At 40.4% G+C, this 20,984-nt stretch overlaps 2 protein-coding genes across 3 annotated transcripts; one reads left to right on the plus strand and one right to left on the minus strand.

Annotated features, from left to right (window-relative positions):
• Positions 1-431: 431 nt before the first annotated feature.
• On the minus strand, positions 432-14,247 carry nf2b (NF2, moesin-ezrin-radixin like (MERLIN) tumor suppressor b). The gene is made up of 17 exons (XM_058415625.1): positions 13,919-14,247; positions 13,127-13,233; positions 11,371-11,496; positions 11,138-11,260; positions 10,957-11,040; positions 10,491-10,559; positions 8,993-9,075; positions 8,432-8,507; positions 8,208-8,345; positions 7,317-7,391; positions 7,087-7,200; positions 6,859-6,981; positions 6,231-6,448; positions 6,023-6,125; positions 5,161-5,300; positions 4,868-5,021; positions 432-3,246 (listed from the first exon to the last, which is right to left on the minus strand). The coding sequence occupies exons 2-17, from the start codon at positions 13,214-13,216 to the stop codon at positions 3,199-3,201; spliced, it is 1,764 nt and encodes a 587-aa protein (XP_058271608.1). The 5' UTR covers positions 13,217-13,233; positions 13,919-14,247; the 3' UTR covers positions 432-3,198.
• LOC131369160 (methyltransferase-like protein 27) lies at positions 13,312-20,164 on the plus strand. Of its 2 annotated transcripts, none has more exons than XM_058415627.1 (6): positions 13,312-13,451; positions 16,455-16,601; positions 16,693-16,821; positions 16,933-17,068; positions 18,891-18,983; positions 19,660-20,164. In XM_058415627.1, the coding sequence occupies exons 2-6, from the start codon at positions 16,485-16,487 to the stop codon at positions 19,863-19,865; spliced, it is 681 nt and encodes a 226-aa protein (XP_058271610.1). In that variant the 5' UTR covers positions 13,312-13,451; positions 16,455-16,484; the 3' UTR covers positions 19,866-20,164. The 2 variants fall into 2 exon arrangements, with proteins under 2 accessions (XP_058271610.1, XP_058271609.1); XM_058415626.1 differs by having other exon boundaries at positions 13,359-13,451; positions 16,458-16,601.
• Positions 20,165-20,984: the final 820 nt, after the last annotated feature.

Raw genomic sequence — 20,984 nt, forward strand, 5'->3', positions numbered from 1 at the left:
AGCTCTGCTTGTGGAGACCAGGGAAACTTCAGCGATGCTGTGTGTCTTGATTATTGTACTCCTAACACAAAACAGGGAGGATCTGTTGTTGTTAAGGAGGAAATAAAAGCACCACACAATAATGTGCTGAACTGGATAAGCTCTGCCATCTTTAGGTAGAAACTGGAAATATTGCCTTGGGGGAGTTTAAAGCTGAGGGTTTAAAAAAAACAAAACAATAAACAATAAACACATCCTATTGGGAATTTAAGGGGATGGTTTCCGTAACAGGGTTGCCAGGTTCATGTTTTTCCCCCAAATTGGGGATCAGGTTAAAACAGTCCACAGACTCCTAGACCACTGTTTAAAAGAAGATTGCGAGAACCACTGGGTTCCTGAGGCTGGAGTTGAGAACCCGTGAGCTAGAGATTGATAGAACTCGTACACTGGTCATTAAAGGCACGCACAAAGCACTTGTTAAAAAGTCATCTTGTATTTTTTTTATTATTTGTGAATTAGTTTTCAATTCACTACACATAAGAGACGTCAGTATGTGGAACAGCTCAGTGCTGGAGCCTTTGAGCAGATGACCGGTAGGTGGAAAGGTCAAACCCAGGCACACTGCTGTGTGGCTCCGCCCAGCCTCAGCCTCAATTCAGCCAAGTCACTTTGGATAAAAGCATCTAATTAAGCGTAACAAAATGTAAATTGTAAACCGTATCAGAATCAAAACAAAGGCTATAATACTGCAACTCAGTAAAGACTTATTACATGTGACGCTGAATCTGTATAAACACTTAGAAAGGCTTCGGAAAAGAAAGAAAAAAAAACCCGTTCACAACACACATAAGGCACTTAACGAGCTGTAGTTAACGAGAGGATCAGGATAAATTAGTGTTTGAGGCATGGGTGAAAACGGGCAGGTTTCATTAAAACATGAATAATTGCCTTCTGTGGAGATGGTTATGTTTTAGGAACAAAGGAATGTGTTCTTTAACTAAAAACTACGATGCTGTGCTACGAAGGGTCGTGTGTGACGGGAGGAGAATTGCCCAATTTTTTAGATTCAAAGCGTCATGAATTCTTTAAGAAAGCCCTAAAGCTTACTGCTAAACCCCACTTGACTGTAATGACTGGGATTTCGACTATTCCCAATTCAAATCATGCAATTTCATACTGACCAGAAGGCACCACGATACACACACACACAAAAATAACAAAATAAAACAAATGGGATAACCAACCAAAACTCTGAAATGGAGAAACACTTGATTAAAAAAAAGAAAGAAAAGAAAAGAATAAAATAAGACATTGGGCATAAGTATAAATAATCAAATAATTAAAAATGGCCTGTTGTTTTTTTTCCAGCACTAGAAATGTACAAGAAAAATCTGTGAAAAAGTGAAAATGAAGGGAAATAAAAACCAGCGAAGTAGAAGAAATGTAGTGTTTACGTAGCTCCGTCATTACACGCTGTTCTGTCCTCTTCTATGAAAGCGTGAGTGACAAAAGTAGCCGATAATAATTATTCTAAATTGAAATGATTCGTTTAAATCATTTGAAAGGACAACTTTCTGGACAATTCAGGCCATGGACACTTAAGTTAGGATTTTTAGAGAGGCACTGCATTTAAAACAGCATTAATGTTGGCCTTTGTAGTAAAGCATAGTTTAGTTTTTGTCCCGTTAGTGTTGCTTTGCTGCAGTCCCGAGAAACTTCAGCCCACCAGAACAACTTCTTACAGAGAAATATGATATGATATTGTTTGTATAGTGACAACTTACATAGGGACTAGCATTACACACATGCATTACATGTTGATGTAGTGTTTTAAGTGGAGACGTTTATGAAAGGAGTTTCTCTCTGATGCTGTCAATTTAAGCTTTCTGAGTCTTTAGGACAAGAAGAGTTTGTGCTGGTGACATGCGCCGTGTCTTTACTTCAAAAACAAAAACAAAAACAAAAACGAGTGTTTAGCTGGCCACTTTAAATTTTAAAGGACGTTAACGGATCAGGTATAACATCCTGACCACTGACAGGAGAAGTGTATAAGACTGATCATCTCATCATGGCACCTGTTAGGGTGTTCCCAGTCTGCAGTGGTCAGTATCTATCAAAAGTATCCTTTAAGTCCTGTAAGTTGTGAGGTGGGGCCCATCGCAATCTATGGGACTTAAGAGATCTGCTGCTAAAATCTTGGTACCAAAGCACACCTTCAGGGATCTAGTAGAGTCCATGCCTCGATGGAACCAACACAATAGTAGGCAGATGGTCACAATGTTATGCCTGATCAGTGTAAGCAGATAAAAAGCGTGATTTGTCTTTCATTAAGAAATAAACACTGTGATTGCATAATATTTGGAAAAAATCAGAAAATCATTCCATCCCTTGTATTTTTTCCTTACAGAAGAGCTGTTTCAGGGAAAAACAAAACAAAAACCCCTCTGCTTCACCCACTGGAGTGAAAAAGATATGACGTATAGTCTATGGAACTTTTCTAGATTATAAGGGCTTGATTCTGTCTGATCAGTTATGGAAAATAAAACCATAAATAAAGCTGTTCAAGGAGATCTGAAAGGACAGGACTGCAGCAGAAGTTTACAGCTAAATCTTTTACCTCCGTGACCTCCGAGTGAATTGAGTAAGTGGAGACCGAGCTGCCGGAAAGGTAAAGCATCAGGCCTGTTAGACTGGAACAGACTCCTTAATTTAGCTCTGCATTACTAACACACACTGCATTAACCACTAGTGCAAGAGGTCACGCTGGTCATCAGCTGAAGTCCAGCAGGAAATGTGGCACCAATGAAATCTTTCTAAAATGAAAAGACTTAACCCTTTAAACTGAACAGGTGTACTGCACCTTAGTGAAATATAAGGGAAGAAAATGCTTTGCTCTTTTTGTAAAATTTAGGATATGGTTTTAAAAAGAAAGAAAGAAATAATAAAAAGGATTTTTGGCATTGTAAAAAACAAAATTTTTGCTTGAAAGTTCATCCACTTAACGACGACACAGTAAACCCGGTGCTGTTTTCTGCATAGCACTTTTAGTCTGAGATTTTAAACCGGTCAGTAAAATGACCCCCCCCCCACCCCGAAGTGTTTGGTGCAGGAGTGTGTGCTTGATAATCCGTGCTCGAGATCATAGGTATCCCTGATGAGTGTCGCACGCTGTAGTGATGATTTCTTCACCTCCATCCTCCTTGTCAGATTTCTGTCCATTCACACCTCCTCGAAAAACGCCATCTGAGTCATGTAGGCCGAGTTTCTCTGCAAAACACCGGCAGGCGGTCAGAACCGTTTCATCGTAAAGAACTTTAAAAGTTTGGATCTCTCTATAATGAGGGATACACAAATGACCGACATGAAACGTTATGTCCGTCTCTGAAACACTGAGAACCTTCCTGCTGAGAAACAGCTACCTTGAAGAAAACAGCAGCAGAGATTTTAGCCAACACGAGGTGCAGCTCTGAACTGAGAGAGATCTGCCAAAAAGTGCAGAACTTCACAGCTGGTGATAAGCAGTGGCTTTAGCGCAGTGGACAGCACATTCCTCAAAAACCTGCGGTCTGAATTCTAGTCAGAATTTGACCTGTCTCATCATTCATCATGAACAACACACTTTTACCATATACACATGAGGAACGAAAAGGATCTCGTGTGTGAGCTTCACAAAGAACTCCAGCTGACCTCAACCCCACCGGACTTCACTTCAGGAGACTTTCAAAGGTTAGGTGTCCACAGATTTTGGCCATATAGTACATTTTTTGGTCCGTGTTGATTTTTTATTGACATTCTTGACATTACAGCCTTTGTGACCTTTCGGTAAACTGAAAGGCTTCGGAAACTTTCGCGTAAAAATGGCATTGCTGCCAATCCTGCTATAAAAATATTTATATCCAAACCAAATGATTGACTGTGTGTACACGATGTCTAAAATTAAACCAGTTAATAAATGCACATGGAAACCATAATGAGTTGAAATCAACCCTACGGACTTCTCCAAGACATTTTATCATTGCGTTCTTAAAAATAATGCTTAAAAATCTTAAAAGAAAGATACCTTATCCACGCCAAATAGGTTTCCAGGCGACCAAACGGCAGAGAAGAGCAAAACACCATAACAAATTCATAAACTGAAGAACGATTCACACAAATTGGAAATGTATAGTTTGCAAATGGAATTCTTCCCTCTGATTGGACGAGACATGGGTCACTCAGGATCTACAGGAAGTCCAGCAGTAGCTGCAGCAGTAGAAAGTGGATTGGTGTGTGTATGAACACAGCTCTGCTCTTATAGCGCTCCTTACCTCCTTTAATCTGGAATAGTTTGCTCTTCCCAACATTCCTGTGTTCTTCAGGTGTGTTTTTAGAGATAAACTAATCTTTACTCCATGATACACTATCAGTATATCCAACATCACACTGACCATATGAACGTCCTTCCTCACAGTAGAGCTGAATGAACTCCATTTTATTATAAATATATATTTATATGTTTGTTATTTTCTTTAAAAGATTTAAAGTTGCACAAAAAACTGTTTTAAAGTGAAGGCAGAACTCCACACATGTACAAGAAATAACGTTAGATATACAATTTCCTACTTCCTGTAGATCCTGAGTGACAGATGCCTCGTCCAATCAGAGGGAAGAATTCCATTTGCAAACTACACCCAACTTTTCTACTCTGTCTGATGTTAAGTTATTCAATGCTTCAAAACTTTATACAGCTGAATGGAATATTGTACAAAGCAGACAACTGTTTTGCCACGGATCAAATCTCCATTTTCTGCCAGTTGATTCTGCCACTTGATTTTGCACGTGGTTGATGTTGTGGGGTGGGTGTGTGTGTGTGTGTGTGTGTGTGTGTGTGTGTGTGTGTGTGTCTTACGTTGCTGTGGGGGATGTAAGGTGGTTCAGGGTAGCCCCTCAGGCTGTAAAGACCCGCCTGCTGCTGCTGCTCCTCCAGCTTCAGAGACTCGATCTCTGACTTCAGCTCTTTAAGCTGATCCTGCAGGTGCTTGCTCTTCTCCATGTACTCGAGCCTGATGGAAACACAAACACACACACACACACACACATTCCTCATGTACCTCACAATCAACTATACTTGCACTAAACACAGGTGAATAAAGGAGCAGTAAAGTGTCAGGTTTCCTGTGAAACATTACAACACAGTCGTACCGTTCACGTTCGATCTCCATGGACAGTCTCTTCATGTCTGAGTCTTTGAAGTCCAGTCGGTACGAGGCGGCCATGTCCAGCTGCATCTCCGAACTGTCAGGGCCGGGGGCGGGGGGAGGATTAGAATATGCAGCTATCAACTGAAAAACAGCAAAATACGCATTTTCATTTCAATCGCTGTATTTGGGAATTTGCTAAAAAGTAGAACTTGTACTGAATCTTACTGACAATTCCGATAACACAATGCAAACCATGTCCAGGAAAAGCAGACGAGAAATGAATAAATGAATAAACAAATGCACAAATCCCTCCATAATACTGTACTGTACAAGTATACCAGATATGAGGCATAATAATTTTACTTTAAATAAGAAAAAAAGGAAATAAAACACAATGGGGCAGATTGTTATAGGAAAATAATCAGTAGCATTACTGTTGAATGCAACTTATTATAACAATATACACTATATTGCCAAAAGTTTTGGGACACCCCTCCAAATCATTGAGTTCAGGTGTTGTGTTTCAGGGGTTGGACTCGGCCCCTTAGTTCCAGTGAAAGGAACTCTTAATGCTTCAGCTTCATACCAAGACATTTCGGACAATTTCATGCTCTTTGTGGGAACAGTTTGGGGATGACCCCTTCCTGTTCCAACATGACTGCACACCAGTGACCAAAGCAAGGTCCATAAAGACATGGATGAGTGAGTTTGGTGTGGAGGAACTTGACTGGCCTGTACATTGTCATTGATTTGATTCAATGATTTGGAGGGGTGTCCCAAAACCTTTGGCAATATAGTGTAGTTTATAGCAATTATAGAAATATCAGCAAAAATAAACTGAATAAAATCTAAGGTCAGTTTACGGGGTATGTTGTTTTGGTGATCTCTAGCAGCTTCTGCTTGGCTCTACGTTCTGCGTCTTTGGCCTCGTTCAGATCCTGCTTTAGATGATCAGCCTCCTTTGTCCTGGAAAACACAAACAAAATTTTTCACTCTGCTTCTTGGGAACTTCTGCTCTATGCCATCGTACACAAACTGAATTAAAATGCAGAGAAGTTTCAGAAACTAGACCTCCTCTCTGACTGCTCCACCAGCTTTACAGCTAACTGCTCCGCCTCCCTCATCTTCTGCTCCATTAGCCTGTGTTCCTCTTTGGTCTTGAGAGCTGTGACCTCCAGTCTCTGTCTCTCTTGCTCGGCTTCGGCTGCTTTGTGAGCCAGAAGCTTTGCCTCCTCCTCGGCAATCTGTGCTTTCTCCGCCAGCAGGTCGGCCGTCTCCTCAGAGCGCAGCTACGTGAAAGGATGAAGATAAGTCAGTCGGACAAACACGTACGCTTACACCAATCAGGCATAACATTATGACCACCAGAATAAGAGTGTGTCCCCCCGTTTGCTGCCAAAACAGCCCTGACCCGTCAAGGCACGGACTCCACTAGATCCCTGAAGGTGTAGTAGTATCTGGATCACCAAGATGTTAGCACCAGATCCTTTGAGGAGAAAATGTTCACTTGCTGCCTAATATATCCCACCCACTAACAGGTTCCATGATGATGATAATGATGAGGTATGTAGACCAGAGCAGCACAAAAAATATTCAGATATAAAATGTAGAAAGCTGTATAAATTAGATTTACAGAGAAACACTTCATCTTTCATCTAAGTACATTAAGTTCCTTTCTGCATGCTGCCAGATTTCTCACCAGTGCTTCATTAGCCATACGAGCCTCGTCCTGAAGCTGAAACATCCGGCGCTCCATCTCCTCTTTTGCCCGCTCGGCATCCTCCCTCAGCTGCTTCTCCCGAGCTAGAATCTGACGTTCCATCTGATACGAACAAGAAATAAAAACGAATATGAAACATCCAAAAAAACAAGAATTCTGGAGAGATTTGGCAACTAACCAGAATGCATGGGAATACAAGCAGCTGACCTTCTTCCTAGCCTTCTCTTCTTTGGCTTGAGCCTTCATCTGCTGCACTTCAATAGAGTCCACCTTCCTCCTCCTCATGAAGAGGTCATGGTTTCCAATACACAGCTGTAAGATCTTTGAAAAAGCATATAGGAAACGTCTGGTATAATATTTCTTAACACGGCATTCAGTATTTATTGGAAAACGTATTAACATGCATTACTTACATGCATACAGGACAGAAAACTTACCAACTTATTTACTCGCAGTTGTGAAGAATAGAATTTAAAGACGTCCTTCTTTTTGTCCAGCGGTTTAATAGTAAACTGTTTGCATAACACAAGCACATGATTTGAGAGTTGCACAATGACCACTGGACATTTATTTTATTCAGTTTCAGAGTCATGTACTATACTTTCAGTCTTTATAATTTGTGATACACCAATCAGCCATAACATTATGACCACTGCCAGGTGAAGTAAACAAGACAAGGTAAACAAGGTGGGATATATTAGGCAGCAAGTCAACATTTTGTCCTCAAAGTTGATGTTAGAAGCAGGAAAAATGGACAAGCGTAAGGATTTGAGCGAGTTTGACCAAAAGGACCAAATTGTGATGGTTAGACCACTGGATCAGAGCATCTCCAAAACTGCAGCTCTTGTGGGGTGTTCCCGGTCTGCAGTGGTCAGTATCTATCAAAAGTATCCTTTAAGTCCTGTAAATTGCGAGGTGGGGCCCATATATATATATATATATATATATATATATATATATATATATATATATATATATATATATATATATATATATATATATATATATATATATAAAGTCCTGGCTCATCTTGGTGCCAGATACCACAGCACACCTTCAGGGATATAGTGGAGTCCATGTCATAGGGACTAACACAATATTAGGCAGGTGGTCATAACGTTATGGCTGCTCGTCTGTTAAGTCCTAGTCCTCCCAGTTGCTCTCGTGACACCAGGGATTAATAAAGTACTCTCTGCTGTACTGTTCAAAACCATTCCTGCTCCTGTAGATCACCTGTTCAGTTATAATCCTGAATCTGCCATGCTCTGGAACAAAAAAAACCTGTAGAGCTTCAGTTCAGTACGTTTCCTGTGGAGTTAATCCGATACCTCTTTCTCACTGTAGGAGATGTTGCGGATTCCACTCCACGGGAAGGACTTCTGTGGATTGAGTTTGCTATTGGGGCTGTAGATATGAAGTCCCTGTGCGTCGACGCCGAGCAGGAGCTCCTTGTCTCTTTTGTTTTGCTGGGGGGGGGGACGACAGAAAGTCAAAACGTCTTCCCCTTCAAACTAGATATATACTGAAAACACAAGATAAGGCGATGACTTACCGTGATTGAAAAATAGCTGACGCCGTACATGTCGAGATCCTGTGCTATTTTCAGATACTCCATCTCAGCTTCATCCCTAAAAGAATACAGGATGAGTAGAAGACATGCAGAGCTGCTTCTTCTCTCGCTTTCCTGCCGAGTGCCAAAAGTTCACTCCACGCAAGGCCTGCCTTTTTGTATTTTATTATTCAGAGCTTTAGAGTTTACTATCAATTATTAATAGGACAAATACTGTAGTGTGTGAAGGCAGATATTTTTTTAAGTTACAGTTTTGTACAATTTTCTGGTTTAGATTTTCTGGTGTCTGGCTGTAAGTGTATACTCCCAGACGCTTAAGCCTGAGTAAAGAACAAACACTCTCAAACATTCTCATCACCATGAATTAAAATGGAAATATAATATCATACAATATCACCATGAGTGTATTTAAGCTAGTCCGGAACATTTGTCTGTTTCGATCCACTGATGGAGCAAATCACAATCAGCAGGTCTTTACAGCTATGTGTGTGTGTGTGTGTGTGTGTGTGTACTATGTAAACGAAGCAATGTCTGATATTTTACCTTGCTAGATTTCTGTGCTCAGCGTACCAGGCTGTGATCTTCTCTTCCCACATCTCTGGTGTCATCTGATACTGCATCAGCACCTGGAGAGTCAAACACACACACACACACGCACACGCACACGCACACACACACACGCGCACACGCGCACACACACACACGCGCACACACACGCACGCGCACACACACACACGCGCACACACACACACGCGCACACACACACACGCGCACACACACGCACGCGCACACACACAGTATACATATGAACCTCTGAAATTGGGTTTATTATTCTATTCTGTACTCGGATTGCCCAGAAGGTGTTGATTTGTTTTTATTACAGCACTATTTCCAGCAGTAAATCTCACATTTATATCAATGCACTCATTCTAACGTTATGGTTTCTATAGTAACAGCTCATTCAGAGAGACCTGTACAGTGGATGCTCCATTTAATCCAAGTCTAAAATTTTGCTATATAATTTGTACTCCAAGTCGTTACTGTAAAGAAATTTATCTTATAAAGAAGTCTCTAGTTCCAGTTTTAATTAAAGTTAAAGCTGTAATGAGGAATTCTAGCACAGGAATTTATAGAATGATGATTATGGACTACACATTTTAGATAGATAGATAGATAGATAGATAGATAGATAGATAGATAGATAGATAGATAGATAGATAGATAGATAGATAGATAGATAGATAGATAGATAGATAGATAGATAGATAGATAGATAGATAGATAGATAGATAGATAGATAGATAGATAACAGGGACAACTACACATTACATATGAACTCGTTCCCCAAAAACACAACACATGCAGGAGTGTAAGATGATGGATAACTTCCTGTGTGTTTAAAGCACGTATAGCTGCAGGAACTAAACTCTTACTAAAGTTAGTCCTCCTAAACATAAGTAGTCTATACCTACAGCCAGGTGAGAGGGGAATGAAATACCCATAGAGTGGGTGATCTGGATCATTTAGGATTATATGTGCTTTCTGAAGTGACACAGTCTGCTAACTGAGGAGTAGAAATACCAATAATCTCTGCCAAATGAAGTTTGTTCTTATTAACAGCTGTAAGCATATGAAAGAATGAAATGGCACCATACATGAGAACTGGCTCAATAATACTCCGATACAGGAGGAGAAGGAGAAGAGGCTGAACAGACGACCGCTTGAGTTTATGGAGAACTGTGGGTCTCTGACAGCACTTGTAGATACCTAGAATATGCTGAGAATCTTATGGATTTGTATTAAGTTCAATAGTAAGTGAGGAAGTGACTGGTTGTAGTTAAGATAACAAGAAATAACAGGATCTCTTACAGACAGTCCATAAGATTCAGTGTAAACATATAGAAAGTAGGACACATGACACACTGGCTGTGGTATAAAAGAAATAAAACATCTAACGGTGTAACGCATCTGTTATTATTTTCCTATTAAATCACTGCGTTGTTATATTTCTTAATGGAAAGGGTCAGGAGTCAGTACTCACCCTTTTAGGTAAGAGTTCATCTTGGGCCAGGAAGCCTGGCTTGTGGAAATTTGGGTCATAATCTCCGTACTGCATAAAGAACGTAAAGTAAGCACACAGTGATGACATTTACACTCAGTCTAAAGATAGATATAAACACACTTTATGTATGAACTTAGAGTGGACTTGTGCAAGCTTTAGCAGGTCAGTCCAAGAAAAATTTCCATCTAATCAATGAATAATAAAAGTTTTTGACTAGAGAAATTCATTTCGATTCTAATATTTAAAAGCAAAATGCAAAAATAAGAATTTTCCCTTCTTTTCTGTGCATGTGGTACATTTGGTTTAGATATACAACATTCATAGGAATGGAAAACCATGATCAAATCAATGAAACTCGATGATGCGGGAAAAACCGTCAGCCTTGTAGCGTGACATTAAGTATAAATAAGAGCAGAACTATTTTTAACATATTATAAAAACTGACCTTGGCTTGAACAGCATATGACGCCAGAAGGACCGAGGCCTCTGGAGAGCAGAAGATCTCCTCATCTAGTATTTGTTTCTTTACCTTGGTGAAATGATGGAATATTATCGTGAGATTTATACTAAACATTAATTAATTATATATATATATATATAAACAGCAGAATTAGACTCTCACTGACTTGTAAGAAGAAAAGGTGTTGTGTGATTTCCTGAACGAGTTCCTCCTCAACTTTTTCAGGGAAGAATTTAGCCAGAAAGTGAAATGTTATTGGAGAGTCCGTCGGTACGTCCTGATCCAGAACCTGATGAAGAAGCAGTCAGAAAGCAGGTACTGAGAATGCCATTTGTGTTTATGCGCAAAAAAAAAAAGCCTGCAAAATTAAACAGAGCGTAATCATATAAAAACACTTACCCGTTTTTCAGGCTTAAGCCAAGCATACGTGTCTTTCACAGTGTACCGGAGACCAAAGAACCAAGTTTCCCTCAGTCCGATAGTTCGGCACACCAGATCGAACAAGTCCTTCCCTTTCCATTTTACCTAGGAATCATGATAATACAACAAAATATTATACACTTCCCAGGCATAACATTATGACCACCTGCCTAATATTAACGTTGGTCCCTATTTTTGCTGCCAAAACAGCCCTGACCCGTCCTGCACTGTGTATTCTGACCCCTTTCTATCAGAACCAGCATTAACTTCTTCAGCAATTTGAGCAACAGTAGCTCGTCTGTTATATCGGATCACACGGGCCTCGCATGAGCCTCGGCCGTTCATGAACCTGTCACCGGTTCACCACTGTTCCTTCCTTGAACCACTTTTGATAGATACTGACCACTGCAGACCGGGAACACCCCACAAGAGCTGCAGTTTTGGAGATGCTCTGATCCAGTGGTCTAGCCATCACAATTTGGCCCTTTTGGTCAAACTCGCTCAAATCCTTACGCTTGTCCATTTTTCCTGCTTCTAACATCAACTTTGAGGACAAAATGTTGACTTGCTGCCTAATATATCCCACCCACTAACAGGTGCCATGATGAGGAGATCATTAGTCTTATTCACTGCTAATAATGTTATGCCTGATCTGTGTATAAATGTTTACAGTAATATTTTGGCTTTTTATTAAATCCATGGATATTTTTATTTCTAAATTTCAGTGCACTTTTGGTTCACATTTGGTTGAAGCTGACATTATTTACTAAGCTTGTTGAGCTACTGAGATGTGGACTAAATCCATTTTCTGCTAAAGTGCTGCATATTTTTTATTTGGAAGGAAAATGTTTAAAAAGTCTTAATTACTTAAGCTTGTTTCCATTGGATTAGTTTGAGAGAGTTCATATCAATACTTGAAATTATAGTCCTGTCTGAATCTTTTATGTCAGTCATTTCTTTATGGACTGTGTGGAATGACTACGCGGTATTTCATCTTCCCCAAAAAAAAAAAAAAAAAAAAAAAAAAAAAAAAAAAAAAAGGCCAATAGAAATAACCCTGTGGTCATAAAATCCCACATGAAGTCCAGTGTGTCTTGTAGAAGAAAAACTTTTTTTTTCTTGTGTTTGACCTAAAATACATTACACATACCCCAGGAGATATTTCCCAGCCGTTTTAGGTAAATGATCAAGATTCTGGCAGAAGTAAAGCACTCAACCATGTTAAGGGGCAGAAGATCTACGAATGATTGAGCACAACTTGTATGATGGCTATAATCTATATAACAAACGCTTATAATAAAAGTGAAAATTGTGAAGAGACTCATTACTGTGATTTGTGATCATCAGAATCATTACAGACATCCTCCTGCAACATTACAAAACAGATTAATGTCTGGGAAACATTATCTGAACAATACTTTACATAAACCTGTAAATAAGCCCCTGTTGCCATGTGATCAGAACTCAACATGACCATCTTCTTCTTCTTTGGGCTTTTCCCTTCAGGGGTCTCCACAGTGAATCATCTCTCTCCACCTATCCCTATCTTCTGCATCCTCAACACTTGCACCCACTAGCTTCATATCCTCATTTATTACATCCATACTGACGATTCGCATGGTTAAATTTGGCAATGTTTTATCTGGGCTTGGGACTGGCACAGAAGTCACTGTACTGTGACCCCCATGGCTAGATTCAACATGATGATAAACATAACTCTAACTAACTAACTCACCTCACAGCTGAACTCCATCTCTGCATCCATGGTGATGACTTTGACTTTAAAAGTCTTGGGTTGTTTCTTTTTAAGACCCAGAATCGACATCTTGAGCTCTTAATAGCCTTAAAGCAGAAAGAAATCAATGAGCATTTGCTAGAAACAAATAGTCAACAGTGCACACAAATAGAAAAAAGGGGTATGGGATTTTTCACTTTATGGATGTGTGTATGTGTGTGTGTGTGTGTGTGTGTAAAGCATGCCATAGCCAATGCATACAGTTAATAAAGGTGCTGGTGATGTGATCTATGAAGTACAACACAAGTGGACTGAGCTTCTACAGGTATGTTCCATGACTTTCAGAGTAAATAGAGTTACCAATAAATGTACTGTCCCCCATCTGCACTAGTGTCTCGTGCACTCCATGCTAATTAGCCTGGTCTCATATTAAACTCATTTAAACTGTTATAGCTCACTGAAACAAGCGAGTTTCAAAATAACTTAAAGCTTTTAAAAAATACTACTAATAAAACAACCAAATAGAGACAATTGCCTTTTTAATTTTTTTTTTTTTTAAATATCTTGCTGTCCATATGCATAACAGAAAATCTTAAATATTAACCAAGAGTTGTTTAGCTAGTTAGCGAACACCAACCAATATACAGCGATAACTACTGACTACGAGTAGCTACGTTTCAGTTGGCTTTTACGAGTTAGTTAAAGTTAAACTAATCGTTTTCAGCGCCGGATTTCTTTGCTAGTTTTTTTGTAAAGAAAATGCGCACTATGAATTTAAGAAAGCGACTTTACCCGACTCCTTCAGTCCGTCTGTTATTGTTGCAGGCCCAATCCCCGGAGTAAAGTTTCCGACTTCTCCCGACAAAGGTGAACAACAAGGCGGATGAAAGTTTGCCGCTTGCACGCTAATCACCTAGCCGACTGGCCGTTTTGTTTTTCGCGCTACGTGCAATCAGCAAAAACTCAACGCCAAGCGGACACATCCGCCACGTACACTGGAATCATATCGACAAATATAAAGAGGTTTTTTCATGGCTATTTCGCATGCTGCTGCGATTTAATATTTGGCTAAAGTAGTAGAGTTAGCAGAAGTTTGCGCTCGCAGGCGCTCTACAGGCCAGAAGGAGAACAGCACAGAGGTTTGGAAGCAAGAAGGAGTTCACAAACAATTCACAGCCTCTGAAAACTCCACAGATCTTCTTCTCGTGATTATGAAACAAATTCATTTTAATAAATACAGTCTGAAAATTGTAGGCATTGCTAAGATTAACTCTTCTTCTTCTTTCGGCGTTTCCCTTCAGGGGTCTCCACACTGAATCATCTCTCTCCACCTATCCCTATCTTCTGCATCCTCAACACTAGCTTCATATCCTCATTTATTCCATCCATATACCTCCTCTTTGGCCTTCCTCTTTGCCTCCTGCCTGGCAGCTCCATGTCCAACATTCTCCTACCGATATACTCACTCTCCCTCCTCTGGACATGTCCAAACCATCTTAATCTGTCCTCCCTAACTTCGTCCCCCAAACATCCAACATGAGCTGTCCCTCTGATGGACTCGTTCCTGATCCTGTCCAACCGTGTCCCTCCCAAAGAGAACCTCAACATCTTCAGCTCTGCTACCTCCAGCTCTGACTCCTGTCTCTGTCTCAGTGATACTGTCTCTAAACCATACAGCATGGCTGGTCTCACCACTGTCTTGTACACCTTCCCCTTGATTCTCGCCGATATTTTTCCATCACACAGAACTCCCGACACCTTTCTCCACCCATTCCGACTTGCCTGCACTCGCTTCTTTACCTCTTTCCCACACTCTCCATTACTCTGAACTGTTGACCCCAAGTACTTAAACTCCTGTACCTTGCTAAGATTAACTAACATGCCATTATACCTGCTATAACTCAACCATGGATCCCAAAATTAGTTACACTGTCAAAACCAGTTTCACTGTCCAATTGCTTTAATACATCAGGAATGAACCATTTTGGGACACGTCCTTATAGGAATTCTTAACTCTAGGAAATGATGTGGGCTCAGACGGGGCTTAAAGGTTTAGCACATTTGCCTCGTACCTCTGGGGTTGTGGGTTTGATTCCTACATGTGCAGAACTTGCATGTGCTCCATGTGGTTTCTTTCCCAGTCCAAAAACATGTTTTGTAGGCTTATTGGCATCTGTCCATAGAGTGTACCCTTTCATAAGTTAGCACTCCGTCCAGGGTGTTGTCCACTGCCTTCTGCTTTGAGTCCCCTGGTACATGCTCCAGGTTCCCTGCTTTTGTAAACGTTTGTGATCGATCAGAAACTCTGCACTGGAGACAGGATATAGTGAAAGAAATAGTTTACTGTACACAAAAAGAGCCTGAACAAATCCATAGTCTAAACATAAGTGAAAAGAGTTACAGAGGTGTGTGTGCTGAGGGCAGACTCAAAACCGTGTAGATAAGGCTCAAGGCTAAAAAGAAGAGAAAAACATGACCACAACATGAAGCAGAAGGCAGGGTGATATTAATGTGCGTGTGTGTAAACATTAAGTCTAATGATAAATGTCTTAAATTCCTTTTCTTATCAAAAAACGTATAAATGTTGTTGTGGAGAAGTTTCTGTGAGATGGTTATTTATTTAACGTTCATGGAAGGAGTCTCCAGTGTAAGTGCTGTTTAACAGTAGGTTTTTTAGCATCTTCAACTTTGTGCTTTGTAGTTTCGACATAATATGAGAAGCTGCATTTTTCTGTCTTATTAACGTCAAGTGAGAGAAAAGTGACAATAGGGAACAATAGCTTATAGCTGCTCTAATGTAAGTGATAACAGGAACTTGTTTAAGTTAGTGACATTTAAGTTGTGTTTATTTGTCATGTATACATTACTGCACAGTGAAATTCGTTCTTCGCATATCCCATGCTTGGAGGTTGGGGTTAGAGTGCAGGGTCAGCCATGATGCAGCACCCCTGGAGTAGAAAGGGGGGGTTAAGGGCCTTGCTCAAGGGCCCAATAGTGGCAGAATGGCGATGCTGGGGCTTAAACCCTGAGCTTCCGGTCAATGACCCAGAGCCACACAAAATCGGTGAACAGTTTTATGCAAATGCCTGGCCAAATGACAACTTTTGTTGATTTTTCCAAAAAAACACAACTGCTGAAACAGTTACTTTATATTTGATTAAAAAATAATTGTGGCATGTGTAAAAGTTTGTACACTCTTCTAATTAAAGTCTAAGTGCTTAATTGACTTAATTAAGTAATTCATTAACTCTTTAAGCAGATGAAGAAATGTGATTAGGAATAACAACTGACTCATTAACATTCAACCACCATGGGCTCTTCTGTGCAGTAGACTGAGCGTCTGACCAAAAAAGAAGTTATGGCCGGGACCAGGACCTTCACAGATATGAGGAATACAGTTCTTTCAGCTCATAAAGGCACAGGGTCCAAGGAGAAGGTTGCGTTCTACAACTCCTGGGCTGAGAGCTATGAAGAGGTGACTATACAAAAGCACACACTTTTCACACTTTTAGAAGCTGCTCTCACTACTGAACCTGCAATGAATGTATTTAAAATTGTTTTTAAAGGATGTGGCCATGTTGGAGTACCGTGCTCCTTTCTTAGCTGCAGAATGCATTGCTTCACACTTCACCAGAGAGAAAGAGAGAGCCGTTATTCTGGATGTGGCATGTGGGACAGGGCTGGTCTCTCGAAATGTAGGAGAACCATTTTCATGTGTTAATATGGTTTTTATGTTCTTTCTGTCTGCTTTTGTTTCACATGATGTACTTGATAGACTATTTAAGTGAATTGTTGTCTTTGTGCAGTTAAAGAAAATGGGATTTTGCCACTTCGTGGGAGTGGACGGAAGCGAGAAAATGTTAAGTCTGGCCAAGGAAACAGGCCTTTACCAGGAGCTTAAGCACTGCATGCTGTGTGAGGATCCCTTGCCTGTGCAAGATGGTAAAAAAGGCCTTGTATACAATCCTTAACTGATATTGAAATTGTGACAGGATGGATTCTTAATCAGACCACCCACACTACAACATGTTCCCAGAATAAAACCCTTTCAAATTAAGCTCAGGAATCAGGAGTTCAATCCAGTAATACTGACTAATTAAACCTGGGATTTGCAGAACATCAAGTAAACAAACGTGATCACATCATCAGAAACGTGGGTTTGACTTTCATGTGTAACGACAAGATTATGTTTTTATAATAGACAGTCATCATTCCCCATAAAATGACTGGATACTGAGTCGTAAATCATGTAGGATTTATTTACATCTCTCATTACAGTCTATCATTACATACACTATATTGGCAAAAGTGTTTTGATCTAAGGAACGAAACAGCCTTTATTTGTCACATATACATTACAGCACAGTGAAATTCTTTCTTTGCATATCCCATCCTTGGAGGTTGGGGTCAGAGCGCAGGGTCAGCCATGATACGGCGCCCCTGGAGCAGAGAGGCTCAAGGGCCCAACAGTGGCAACTTGGCGGTGCTGGGGCTTGAATCCCTGATCTTCCAGTCAACGACCCAGAGCCTTAACCACTTGAGCCACCACTGCACTTCTTCAAGGAAGAAACCTTGAGAGCAACCAGACTTGAAAGGGAACCCAGGATAATGCGATTATAGATTATTTTTCTTCTATACCTGGTATCTACACTATATTGCCAAAAGTTTTGGAACACCCCTCCAAATCATTGAGTTCAGGTGTTGTTTTTCAGGGGTTGGGCTCGGCCCCTTAGTTCCAGTGAAAGGAACTCTTAATGCTTCAGCTTCATACCAAGACATTTTGGACAATTTCATGCTCTTTGTGGGAACAGTTTGGGGATGACCCCTGTTTGGTGTGGAGGAATGTGACTGGCCTGCACAGAGTCCTGACCTCAACCCCATAGAACACCTTTGGGATGAATTAGAGTGGAGACTGTGAGCCAGACCTTCTCATCCAACATCAGTGCCTGACCTCACAAATAGCAATTCTAGAGGAATGGTCAAAAATTCCCATAAACACACTCCTAAACCTTGTGGAAAGCCTTCCCAGAAGAGTTGAACCTGTTATAGGTGTAAAGGGCGGGACAACTCCATATTACATTCATGTGCATGGAAAGGCAGACGTCCCAAAACTTTTGGCAAGATAGTGTGTATGGCCACATTGAGCAATTGCATAACCATTCTAGTTATAACATGAAATCTGTCTATGGAGGCCTAGGAGCGATCGTAAACGAATTCATGGAATAAATATGAAGCAATCAAGAATTTGATCAGATTACAGTCCGGTCCTTTGTGGACAAACGCCGATCTTTCATATATATCATTACAGTAACAATAATAATCATGTATAGTGTCAGTGAAATACAAAAAGGAAGGAGCGGCATGCTCTGTGCTCTGTCCACTCCTTTTCACAGTCTATTTAAAAATTTCTTCTCCATATATTGTGAGAGCCAACACTGCCTTTGCCATCTGTTATTATTGATTCACTTGAATAACAGGATCTCCTGTGAGAAAAAGACAAGTCAGCTCACAAAGTCGTCCCGAGACCAGGCCATTATTGGTCTCAGATACTGAAATAACAGGGATATTTTCTCAGCACTTCATGGTCATGTTTAGTAAGTCTGTGAATCACTGCTATCAAAAACGGAATCAGACAATGTAATAAAAGTGACAGACCTGTTCTAGGTGTAGTCTACTCAGACTATTGGTACTTGCAGTACTTGCTACCCAGCACTGTACAGGATTCGTGGATGTTTCACTCTTTTTTTTTTATAAATCATTTTAGAGCTATATGATGTTGTAGTGATTGTGGGAGCTCTGAGTGATGGAAATGTGGCAGTGGAAATCATCAAGGAGCTCTGGCATGCCACCAAGCCGGGTAAGAACATCCTAATGCATGCACATTCACATGAAGTCTGTTATACTGTACACTTACCAGGCATAACATTATGACCACCTGCTTAGTATTGTGTTGGACCCCCTTTTGCTACCAAAACAGCCCTGACCCGTCCTGCACTGTGTATTCTGACCCCTTTCTATCAGAACCAGCATTAACTTCTTCAGCAATTTGAGCAACAGTAGCTCGTCTGTTGGATCGGATCACACGGGCCAGCCTTCTCTCCCCACGTGCATCAATGAGCCTCGACCGCCCATGACCCTGTCACCGGTTCACCACTGTTCCTTCCTTGGACCACTTTTGATAGATACTGACCACTGCAGACCGGGAACACCCCACAAGAGCTGCAGTTTTGGAGATGCTCTGATCCAGTGGTCTAGCCATCACAATTTGGCCCTTTTGGTCAAACTCGCTCAAATCCTTACGCTTGTCCATTTTTCCTGCTTCTAACATCAACTTTGAGGACAAAATGTTGACTTGCTGACTAATATATCCCACCCACTAACAGGTGCCATGATGAGGAGATACTCAGTCTTATTCACGGCACCTCTCAGTGGTCATAATGTTATGCCTGATCAGTGTATGTTCTCACGTTCAGACATGTTACATAATGTTTATGAGGTTGGGAAATCTGGACCAAATTGTGTTTTTGCTACAGGTGGCTATGTGTGCATGACTACAAGAGGGAATGTTGATAATCTGGAGTACAAAGCTGAGCTGGAACGTGTGATTCAAGCGATGGAGGAAGAAAAGAAATGGAGTCGTGTCGCTGTCAGTGTGGTGGACGAGTGGGAGAAGGCTGTGTCCGAACACGAGTGTGGATACATTCCTGGAGTTGTTTATCTCTATCAGAAAGCTTTTTAAATACAGACTGCTCTAATAGTATATTTGTGCTATAATAGTTTTAGGAGCTGGGAGAATCCAAATACAAAAAATAATATGATTACTATTGTAGTCCTATTATTTGGCCCAGAATTCATGAGGCGGCCTACTGTTTAACAGTTCAAAAATTAGATAGGAAGCAAATTTTGTTTGTGCATTCGTTGGTTTGAAAGGTCTCCTGTTAAGCTGTTGAGTAATGTATCCACAGTAACCAAGTACTACAGTGGTGATCAAAATAATTATTTTGTATGATGAACTTAATAATAAATAATTTTATACCACAGCTGTATTGATTTCTTTATTCTGACATAAGGTGTTGATTAGCACCCGCAAAAACAGACTGAGAAATATCTTCATCACTATACATTAATTGTACATACATATATAGATCATATTTATACCTATTTATAATACCTAATACACCTGTACATATGACATCCATTCTCCTGTACATATCACCCCAATAGCTGTATATCTTTATTGTAATTTATTTTGTAAATATGCCACTTATGCACCTCTGGTTGGATGCGGACTGCATTTCAGTGGTCCTGTACATGTACTCTGCACAATGACAATAAAGTTGAATCAAATCTAATCTAATTAGTTTCCAATAACAGCAGCTCAGAGAGTTGTGCCAGCTACAAGGTTTATTTTATGGCACGTTTTGTAATGTGTTAGCTATAGAAACGTTTCATTTACAGATCCTGAAATGAACAGGGACTGAACAAGCACCTGCATGGCCTGTTTGGACAAATCCTTCTGATGCTGTAAAGGAGTAATAGGCATATGTGTGTCAGTTAAGCACTGTAGGACCCAAAGAGAGAGAGAGAGAGAGAGAGAGAGAGAGAGAGAGATGATGGGATGAACAGCGGTGCAGTTTTCCCGGGATTAAGTTACAGCTGATGAGCTGCTATCCATGATGCCACACATGCTGAGATCCGAGCAGAAACATGAGTGTCTGAGGGAGGAAGGGAGAGGATGAGCAAAATCAAAGCAAACTATTTCAAGATATTTTCCATTCCACCAACATCTATTTATTATTCATAACAAATCTTCATATTAACTTCACATCTGTCCATATAAGGAGATAAAGTTCTTTTT

Source organism: Hemibagrus wyckioides, linkage group LG18, assembly GCF_019097595.1.
Source record: "Hemibagrus wyckioides isolate EC202008001 linkage group LG18, SWU_Hwy_1.0, whole genome shotgun sequence".
Classification (NCBI taxonomy): domain Eukaryota; kingdom Metazoa; phylum Chordata; class Actinopteri; order Siluriformes; family Bagridae; genus Hemibagrus; species Hemibagrus wyckioides.